The sequence below is a fragment of the Pezoporus wallicus genome, unplaced genomic scaffold (assembly GCF_028554395.1).
Source record: "Pezoporus wallicus isolate ANWC-B61680 ecotype Strahan unplaced genomic scaffold, APGP_CSIRO_Pwel_v1 contig_3952, whole genome shotgun sequence".
Classification (NCBI taxonomy): Eukaryota; Metazoa; Chordata; class Aves; order Psittaciformes; family Psittacidae; genus Pezoporus; species Pezoporus wallicus.
The window spans coordinates 6347697-6358878 of record NW_026635034.1 but is presented as its reverse complement, the minus strand read 5'-3'; the positions used below and the strand labels follow the sequence as shown (position 1 = coordinate 6358878).

General features: G+C 44.1%; 1 protein-coding gene across 1 annotated transcript in view; it reads right to left on the bottom strand.

Moving 5' to 3' along the window:
- Positions 1-45: 45 nt before the first annotated feature.
- HDGFL3 (HDGF like 3) overlaps positions 46-11182 on the bottom strand; it is a 37810-nt gene continuing 26673 nt past the window's right edge. Inside the window, exons 4-6 of the mRNA XM_057431689.1 lie at positions 10157-10315; positions 8438-8584; positions 46-1119 (exon numbers count right to left, since the gene is read on the bottom strand). Coding sequence (XP_057287672.1) covers positions 1114-1119; positions 8438-8584; positions 10157-10315 — 312 coding nt within the window. The 3' untranslated portion in view covers positions 46-1113. The remainder of the gene's footprint in view (positions 1120-8437; positions 8585-10156; positions 10316-11182) is intronic.

The following is an 11182-nucleotide window of genomic DNA, read 5'->3' as shown; positions in this document are numbered from 1 at the left end:
CATTTTTTTGTTTTCTTTTTTCTTTCCTTTTTTGTTTTTTTGTTGTGTTTTTTTGTTTTTTAAGTTTTTTACAGTAAACTCATCAACTACAAACCTTGAATACGCAAAAGATGTTCCAAGGACAAGCATAACAAGGATTGATAAAACCAGACTAAATATGTTTTCACAATAAAAGCTGGCATAAAAATAAATAAAAATCTCTATTATCACAATAGCAACAATAATGTACACAGAGTAATGGATCTGGAATGCTTACTTACTAGTCTAGTTCTATTTCCAAACGGAAAAAAAAAAAGCCAGAATGACAGCATCCTTTTTTAAGCCTTTCATTATTTAAAATTGATGTTTTCTTTTGGTTTCCCATAGGGTTCTATATCACAGTAAGCTTAAAAATGGAAAGCATCCAAATGAATGATTTCAAATTGTGTTGGCATTGGAAAAAATCCTTGTATTAATCTAAAGAAACACAAAAAGACTTTCACTAACTCCACATATAGGAACTAAGTCAGATAGTGTACATTACATCATGACTTTGAGAAGTATTAAGAGCATAACTAGCTAGGTACTTCTAATAAGGAAAGGTATTTTATTACATTATTGAACTTGGCGGTGATTTCAACTGAAGAATTTTTCTTTTATGTTTTAAACTGATCAAAAATCAAGGAAGTATGGATATAGGGAAATCTAAACTTATGTTTGTACGTGGAAGATATCGTAGTATTGAATGGAGGGGACTAATTTCTAAGTTTTACTTGTTTTTAAAAAATGCTGATTTAGAATGATATAATTTGGAGTTACACCTTTTCTGTCTAGAAAAGGAATTGAGAACATGTTCAAGTATGCGTTATCTTCATACACCTCAGCCACTGGTAAAGGGCAACTTCATGCAACCAAATAATATGAAAATCAAAAAGTAACCCTTATAAAAAAGGGTAAAATGTCATTTCTGCAAACACAACAGATAGGAATGTGAATAATGTGCATACAAACTGGGATGCTGTTGATGATACTAATGAAGAGATGTGATGATTCATATCAAATCCAAGAATATTAGACAACCAAACATGTAACCTTCTTGTGTTTTCCCTTAATAGTCAGCAGTCATTATGTTGGTTAAGTCTGAAAGAGAGAGAGAGAAAAAAGATATCACATTTAATTTAAGAAAAAGCATACTGTAACAAACTTTATGTAACTAATGCCTTACTGCCACACTTCAAAGGCCCGGGCTCAAGGAGCCACCTGGTCTGTTCCAACAATAACGTTTTTCTAAACAAAACTGCTTATATCAACTAAACATCATCAACTAAAGAATCAATTAAACAGACCGCTATAGGATAGTAGAGAACACAGTTTAACAGTAAACGTTTGGGCTTTATTCAAATAAGCAGCTCCAGTCACAGATGTGGTTGTTTTTCTGTTTTCCCCAATCACTTCATTAGGAATCTCTTAGTGTTCTTCACACACAGCCACCATCTGCATTTTTCCACTACCCCAGATCCCTGCCAGGCTCTGTGCAGAAGCTCAGGCTCAGCTGGATCCCTGAGCACCTCCCGATGTTGAAAACAGTGTTTTGTGCTCAAACACCCAGCAAGCACGGAGAAAGCTGACCAGTTTTCCTAGCTAACAGATCGGAATGCTGCTTCTGAAAAGGACAGAGTGGAGTTGGCTTGGAGTTCTCTGGGAGGCGATGACAGAAAAGGAAGAAACTCCCTCTTCGTGACTGAGTCAAGGTCAGCACTTGCCTCCACTGGCATCAGTGGGAACAGGATCACTGTTCTCATGTGATCCTGGCAAATGTCTCCAAGTCTTGGTTTCTCCATATTAAGCAGAGATAGCAAAACTCACCGACAGGCACAGGACCCTGCTTTGTGCAGCAGTGTGCTGACATGCAGTGCTACATGCCTACCTAACCCTGAGCAAGGCATCTCTGTCCTCTGTAAAGAATTCTGAGTGAATGCTTGTCCACCCACACCCTGACAGACAGAAGGAAACACAACACAGAAGCAGTACGAAGGAACTAGTACTGCGGTCATCCAAGTTAAAAAAATCATCACCAAGGAATAAGTGGGGGGTACAGGTTAAATCCTCTGGGGAGATGGAGTTTTCATTTTACACAGGATCCAGAGAAGAATATAAAGACATATTAACGTCCTTGTGCTAGCAGTCTGCTGCCTAAGCTCTCCCCCATGGCTACAGCAGACACTGCTTCTCTGCCTGAGGATAAGAGCATATGAGTGCTCACTTGGCAGTCTGGAATCCCAGCCTTGTTGCTGCCCCTGTGAACTAAGACAGAACACTGTTCAGTGTGGTTCTTCTCTCCTGTGACAACAAGTTTGCAAACAGTAAGTAATGGAAACCTGCACTTTCCACGTGGGAGGTCCTGGGACATCCTGACTAAGGACACATGATAACGGGTTATTACAAAATACTCGTGCATGTGATGATGGCTTACAGGAACTGCCTGAGCACTGCCTCCTCCCAAAGGTGTGACAATGTGTTGCTCATCAGAGTACCACGCTCTCATCGACCTCTCTTCTGTTTAAGAGTCACTGAGATTATACTTACTGCAGCTTTGGAGACATGGCTTAGAAGGGTTCATTGCTGCTTCTTTCCCTTCAGAGGGAAGGACAGACACCCATTGAAACAAAAGATTAGTCAACCAAACCACGCCTTCTGCTAAAGTTCTTAATGACAGCTGCTATCCAGCCCTGATGGGTGGTGAAACAGTGAGTCCCTAGGGTACCACTCCCAGCTCCAGTAAGGAAAGCTGTCCTTTTGGAGTATGAAACCTTTGCACTTACTAACAACAACTCCCCTCTGGGCTAAAGCTGGAAGATTGGCTAAGCACCATTTTTATGTGGGGTGCTGGGAATATTAATCCTTCCACTCCCCAGTGTCTCATGGATATGTGTCTTGTGGCACAGGAGGGACAATAAAGGGCTGGGTAGCAAATAATCATGTAGGGTTTCCACAGTTCCCTGCGCCATCTCCCAGCATGGCACAAACAAGACACATTCTGTCTCAGGTGCCCCAGAAGTTGACAGTTCTCCCCTGCTACAGGCATACCCTGGGGCCACGCAGGGACTTTGGCTCCCTCCCCTACCCAGGCAGCTCAGGCTCTCACTGCTCAACAAGGATGCACTTTCCATGGTCTCCATGGTTTCACGTCTCTCCAGAAACAGATCAGCTCTCCTCATCTTTGTCTGAACAAGCCTCTCAGCTTTACTGTACGATTGGTACATGTGCTGCGCTGACCAGTGCTACTGCACACAAAACAAAGAGCACAGAGCATGACTGATTCCAGTGAAACGTATCAGTCGTCAAGAAAATTGAAGGATAGAGAACACACAGAGGGCATAAACCTATATTCACGAATTGCCTTGTTTCTTCTGGCACTGAAAATTCCTTCCTCAACAGTGACTGGCAATTGACTCGGCCATCCTGTACTATAATAGCTCTTGCTGGATGGGCAGAAGGATAATTATTTCCTTGCTGTGTATGATCATTGTTATTCCGTGTTGGTTTAAGGTCAAAATGTTTACAGGATTCAATGCACACAGAGGTGCAGAGTGTATTTAATTTACACCAGCTGCTTTAATCTCAACTTGTGTTCAGAAGTTTATGTTTCTCGTGACTTCTGTCCCATGTCCCATTGCTTTAGCAGCACTTTATCCTGAGCTGCAGGAAGGCAGCAGACAACACAATTCTTTACACCAGAGAGTATGCCACTGTTTGATTTTTACATAGCAATTTCTACTGTGCGATAGTTGTGACACACTGTTACAAATGTTACCTATTTGGAGGGGTAGATTTTAACTTCAAACTGCAGGGAAAAATCAGACAGAAACACACGTTCTGTTTTCATTTTCTGGAAAGATGCCCACATAAACACTTTTACATTGACTAGAGCCCTAACTGCTCTGCTTTCAATGTTGACAAACCGCCAGACCCGTTATGCAGCCCAACCAACGTTATTCTTGAGAAGGAACGAAGGAAGAGCGAAGGAACCAAACATCTCAAAACCACATCAGAAGGACACAGTGAACCTGTGTTTCCTTGGCCAGTTTGGCCATGACACTTGTCTTTCACAGCACTGACTGGAATTGTTGCTACCCCACAAGAACATCACAACAAAAAATATGTCCTGGACTCAGGCTGTTTTAAATATGTTCTCCCAATTGCAATAGTATCAGATGGCAGTAATTTTGGACCAGATTTTGATCCCCTTATTCATGCTGGCAAGCAGTCACCTCCACAAATAGATCCACTGACTTCCATGTTAGTAACTGATTGTCAGTGCAAGCAAAGAGATCACAGTCCTTTACCCCACTTTAATATTTGGGCTGTATCAGGAGCAAAAAAATGTATTTAATTTCCAACAAACCTACTATTTTTCAAAGACTTGGTGAAATCATTTGCCTCCTGAAAGGTAACCCGTGCATCTGTACATGAAGGGAACACCTCATTCACCAACACAGTGTCCGGACTGTCACTAAAATAGTGACTATCAAAAGAAAAACTTGCCACATACCCTGAGCGCTGACCTTAACGTTCAAATAGTCTCTAATAGGGCAGGGACTACAGCCAGCTTTCAAACATCTTTATATGGGTATCCAGAGACTGAAAGGAAAATGCAACTTAGGTGTTCATGATAAAGATTCCGAGTTATGCCAGCCAAGAACCAAACATACAAGTCACTGGAGACTGAAATGTGGAATATAACTCTGGCGCCATGAATTCACCGGTTTATGAGCTAATTTTGAACCATAGAAAGTAAACAACACAGAGCCATGAAGACCTTTGCGCTGGAATATTCTGTTTATGTGGTGCTTTGAGAAAGCCAAAACAATTCACTAACAACAGAGGTCTCGCGTGGGGCATTCTAGGACTCTTGAGCAAGCTCAGGGCTGGGCTGTCTTAGCTAATATATTATTAGTCAATTAGATAATACAACTCTGAGGTTGATGCTTTTCATCTTTCTGGGAAGGAATCAGTCAAAGAACACACTGAGGGAAAGAGCCTGAGAAACAGGTAGTGGCAGGATGCAATTCTAAACTGTGGCTGAGTCTAAGGAAGGTAATGCTCTTCTGCTGAGAGTCCCTGGAGTACTCAAGAATAGTTGAGATACTAGGGAAGGGAGTGAAGAAAAGAAAGCGGCTTTGTCAAACTCAGGGATAAAAAAAATCGCAAATTCAGACCTTGAACAGTATGAAATTGGCTGAAAAAGTTTCACAGCTTTGGAAGTGCTTTTATTTGCTGTGGGTTTGAGCCTTTAGGAAGCCATCGCTTCACATCTTCAAGCTTTCCTCCACCACCTGGAGGTTAGAAATTTCATTAAAAAATACAGGTGAAGATGAAGATGCTCCTGCAATCGTTTGGCTTCAGCTGTTAGCCCTTCAAGAAGATCCCCATAATGCTGAGGGTATGAATGTGATTGAAAGGCAAGGTTGCCTCCAATCTGAAGAGATGTGTCTTCACCTTGCAGTCCATATAAACACATAATGACTACCTCATTACTAGTAGCATTATTAAGAGAAAAGCTTGTTGTATCCTCTAGGCAGCTCTTGCACGGTCAGAGACGGAGGTGCAGAGCACAGGAACAAGGGCTCTCTGGGACACAGCCCATGGGGAGCTGAGCCCTGCACCTTCCACAGCCCTTACCAGCTCCGCTACAGGCGTCTTCTAAGCAGCCGCTCCTGGTGCCAAAACCAGGGGAATGGAACTCTCCCGTCCAGGGCTCTGATTCCCGTTTTTCTGTCTCTTTGCCTTCACGGCACCTTTCTGCAGGCTATTCCAACACAGCCGCTGTCCAGTGCGACCGCGGGCCCGGGCCAGCCCTGCCGTGGTCCATATTGGTGTGTTCCTGGCGCCACCTCATGGCCAGAGAAACACTCTGAGAGTGATGCTCAGGACAGGGAAGTGCGGGGTCTGTGTGTGTGTGTGTGTCTGCACTCCTGTGCTGCGCTGGCGAGGAGCAGGGAGCCCATCTTCACACAGCGTGTTGGTGGTGCAGTGCTCTTCTCACAGGCTACATGTTTTTAAAGAGACCACAATCTCATTGATGATGGTGTCTATTAGCAGACCTAGACATACTTCTCGGTTCATGCCTGTGAACAAGAGGCCCATACCCCAACTCTGCAGGCAAGTGTTGGCCTTTTCCGACCTTTCTTTCTACAGAAGAGGAGTCCAAGCGCATGGGGTGGAGGAGCTCAGTGTCTCCGGTGCGCTCCCAGTCTGGATGTCTGGCAGGACGTGCCTGCAGGACAGCAGCTCCGTGCCCCAGGAGGTCAGTGCAGACACACACTGCTCCAACTGGAAAATACAATCTGGTTACTCTTTCCCCAAGTGCTTGTGTTTGATGAAGGCACACATTCTAAAACCACTCTGATCTGGTTTTGAGGATGCCAGGAGATGGAGTGTCCCCTCCTGGTCCTAAAAGAGAACTGCACTGCTGACAAAATCCCAGAAGCAACACCGAAGAGAATTTACATGTGAAATGCTGATTCTGTGGCAGAAATGCCCAAGATGAACTACCTGGATCAGGATGTGAATTTCTCCAAACTTATCAGTGCTTATAAACCCTTAAAACCATTTCTCCATCTCTTTTTTAGTACATACTACTAAACCTTCACCTTTCCCATGTTAAAAGCATCCAAGATCTAGTTAAAGAAGTTCCAGTGTGAGGTGAAGCCTGAGCATTGGAGTTGCAGAAGTCAGAGTAGAGTCAGCCCCTCATGTGGGTGTGACAATGTGGACTATATTTCTGTGGAGCTGGTGCTGGCAGGAAGGACAGACTGCTGACACTTCAGCACAGAGTCTAAAATACCTGCAATCCTGAAAACACTGCAGAGCAGCTCCATGATGTTCCATCATGCTGGACTCTACCTCCAGCTGTTACAAGTGTGGCAGATACAGAAGGAAGAGCTGTATGAATGTCACCCACACAAAGCCAACATCCTAGGTGGCTTTTTAGCCGCTGAGTCTGCAACTGAACAAACTCAGTAAGCATTTAGTCCTTACATGGAGAACATGCCTGAAGTTCAGTCACATCCACTGTCATTGCTACAAATACAGGAAACAAAGCAAGCTCTCCTGAACCTTTTGCCACCTCAGATACACCTTAGGGCCTGTTTTCTTACTCAAATACCTATTTGAAGACATAAAAGCGTCACAGGGTTCATTACCTAGAATGTGGGCAACAGATGCTCTCGCTACACTCCTCAGCCCCAGAATCAAATACTGTGAGGTGCTGGGAAGGCACAATCGGGCACAGCATCCCATTGTATCAGCTAGTGGCTTAAGGCAGTGGCTTATTCAGAGAAAATGGGAGAGGCTCAGGGCATGTTACTGTCCTGGCCCTGCGAGCCACATGCCAAAGTGTTTATAAGGTGAAGAGCCACGAAACACATTCACTGTACTGCAAAGAGATGGGGGAGAGGAAGCTCCGGGAGGAGGTTCTAAGCAGGAGACAAGAGCAGCTCCCCAGAGGTTGTTCTGTGAGAATGGGAGGAGGCTGAGCACGCAGCTGGGTGCTAAAGGTACCTTGGCAATGTCAGAGAGAGCCTGCGCTGGCTGGCTTCCTCTCACATGTGGGGATTCGTGCCACTCAGCAGCTCCTGCGACAGCCCAGCCTGGCTGCTGGCCACGTGGCAGGGCCTTTGCATGGGAACCTCATGAGAACTGGCTCTGAGATGGAGCTGCGAGTGCTGGAGCAGGGAGGCTTGTGCTGCTCCAGTGTCTCAGAAACAGCACTGGCTCTTAAAGGTGGCTGATGATTAACCAATTCCCATGCTAATTCCCTTGCTCAGCAGCCTTCCTTTCTGCTGTTGTGGTCACAAAACCCCAATATTGATACAAACACAAAACTGACACAAACATACAAGGAGATCATATGAAGCTGCTCTGGAGCAGACAATATATCCCCTCCTTGGAGAGTCATCTCCCATGTCAGGATCTGCCCTGAAACCTGCAGCATGCAGTCTGTAATGTGCACATAAACCTTCATGAACTCCAGAGGGGTCAGTGGGACTGCACAAATGTTAAACCAGTGTGAAAGGATAAGCAGGCTCCCACTGTTTAGTGAGCCAAAAGGTATTATGCAAACAGTCTGATTCTGCTCTCACATCCATTTTGCATCATTCCAGCTCATGGTTTTCAACAGTTCTTTTCAGCTGACATCTATGCAAGTGTTGGAACAAAAATAATGTGTGTAGTATCTTTTCCTATTCAATTCCTATTGCTTCTCTAGAGCAAAATTTGTTTCAGTGCAGGACCAGTCCCATGTTTCTGTTACAGACACATTCTGAACACCAAAATGCAGTGTAAAAAGATCTCACGTGGTATATACACAGGTCACTGCAATTGCCTTTCACCCCTGGCTCCGCAGCCCCCTTGTAGCAAACTGCATGGGAAGTGAATGGCATTAACAGAAGATTACCCCTTCACTGGTTTTCTGCAAATCTGAAGAAGTGTTTCTTGTGTCATTGCCTGCGTCCCCAGCATCGGAGCTGCTCTTATTTTCTTCCTCTTTGCAGTCCTTATCATCTTCATCTCCAGGAGATTTCCGTGACTGCTTGGAGGATTTCTGAAATGATTGACAAAGGTCAAAAGTAAAAACTGAGCTTCAGTCACAGAAAACCACTTTTGAGATGCATGTGTAACGCTGTCTGATGATGTGGTTCCCTGTTCAAGGTGAACACTGGGGAGGATATGTGGGGTGAAAGGTGTTTTTCAGGTGAAGTACTTGGAGTTACTGCCATCGATGAAACAGAAGGAGAAATTCTGTGTTCAACACAGGTTGGCAGCACAACTGACTGTAAGACACAGTAATAGGAGATGGGTATTAGTGTTGGGTCACCTGTAGGTTTTGTTAGTTAATGAAACAGATGGTGCCAGCTTGACAAAAGTTTTGATTAAACACAGAGATGTAAAATGAGAATAACATTAGCAGAGCTGCTTTCCATACTTTTTTTAGTGCTGTCAGCTTTAATATATTAACATTAAAGCCATGTGGAACCAATACATCTTTTCTGCTCCCTTTATGTTATGCAATTCTACAGTACAAAAGGATAAATTGTGGCATTAAGCCACCATTTTCCTAATCCTCTGTTTGCCCAGAGTCTTCTGGAAAGAAAATGGTAGACCAGACCTGAATTTGTAATGTAAAACACACAAAGGGGGTGAAATTACTTACTACGTTTTGTTCAGTGGGTGAACCACGAAAATTCCTGCTCTCCCCCAGGCTGAGCCTGGATCACATTGTTTACTTGCTTCTCATTTCACTTAGTTTTCACTTTCAGAGAAGAATAACATGAATGCGACTAAATGTGACTCTGCCACCTTTTCCACATTTTTTAAAGCAAATTACAGACTTAGAGGCACACACAAAACTGGAGGAAGTGACTATAATGCTGCTCCGTTTCACCCACATGGCAAGTGAGAAGCATACCTGAACCCAAAGATGTCCGTGTGCTGGGGATTACATTCACCAGCCATTAGGAGACAACCTGAGACACGTTACCCTTAGCTTCCTCATCTGACCCATTACTTAGACATTAAGAGGGCTGGTAGGTACTACATTGCAAGTCTTTCATCTCCAGATTGAGCGCCCTCCTCGCTGCTTAATGAATTAGTTCTTCCTCCATTCTGTATCCTGTGCTGAAGCATTTTACACTCAGCTACAAGAGCAGATGAGCACATATGACCCGACCGCATTTTAGCACAGCATCTGGGGCACTCACACTGGAGACGGAGAGGGAAGCATGAATTCTACTGGACAGGAACCAAACCTGAACTCACGTCTCCCAAGATGCACACTCCTAAGGCATTTTTTGCTCCTTATGGGGAAATAGTTACCTAAGAGGATCAAACCAACTAATCCAACTTTGCCCAGATTTTCTTTCCAGCCCTTATGAACTCCTTCCCATACTTTCACCTCCCCCCTCAAAGTGTGGGCAGCAGGACAGGGCAGAGTATTTCAACTGCTCTCTCACCAAGGCTGTCACAAAACCATCAGCACTTCCCTTTGCCTGTTTGAACACTATTGTTATGGTGCTGCAATCAAAATGCTACAGAAGGACGAACAGATTGCCATGAGGTGGACAGTATTCTAACTATAAATGCCCATTGGTGACAATGGAAAAACTCAGAAGACAACCTTTGAAGTGTAGGATTTTTTCCGTTTTGAGCCTGCTTTTTCATTCTTTCTTTTTCCTTTTCCATCCTCTTCTACCCGATCACCTTCCTCCTCACTGCTGGCATCTGCTGTATTTCCTCCTTCTCCTTCAGTTTCTGATGAGCTCTGTTGCTGAATTGCCTTTAAAATAACAATAATAACATAAACAGTAAAAAACCCCCACTAAAATCTATTACCTCATTTTTGTTCTGTATTGAAGATTGAAAGACTGTAACAGGCAGCTTACACTTCGATCACTATAGTCAGGAAGAGCTCAGGTTATTCCTGCAATTATCAAGAAAAAGGGCTGCAAGGGCAATTGTTTCAGACACCACTTGGAAGCAGTTATCACACACAAGTTCTGGGATAGCATTTTCTGAAGGGGTTACGCAGAAACAGAAGATCCAATAACAAAAATGTGTTTGCCAGGGAACTAGGGGTTGCTCAGTTCAGAGACCTGGCCCCACTTTGGGTGAAACTATGGAAAATGTTAGACTTTGGCTGCAACACAAGAGACTTAGGAGAGAAGGTGGCTGTTACAAACCCCCCACAGCGCAGGATTCTGTGTTAGGAAAAAGCAAACACTGACCAGAAGGCTGAGAGCCCTTTGACAGCCCATCTCCCACAGACTACACACTAGAGGGCTTTTTTAATCCCCAAGTGTATGCAAAACATCTGCAGGGGTGAAAACATGAAACAGGAACTGAGAGGGGCAGCAGCTTGCTTGCAGGTGGTCCATAACTCTGGTTTGTAAGGTTTTGTGCTAATAATGTAATAGGTGTTTGCCTTCTTTTAGAGGTGATTTCTGCCTTCAAAGGACCATATTTTTTTTAATGAGAAAAGTTCTTTGGTTTTACCCAGCCCACCAACTCCTCTTCTCCCCTCCAGTTTCACCAGCTTTTCTGTTCCGGACATCCTACAGGGAGAGCTGTTGTACAGCAGCTCCTATCTCGTAACAGCAGCTTAAACCTCCACTTTCTCACCCCTCACATCTTTGGCAGTGGTGTC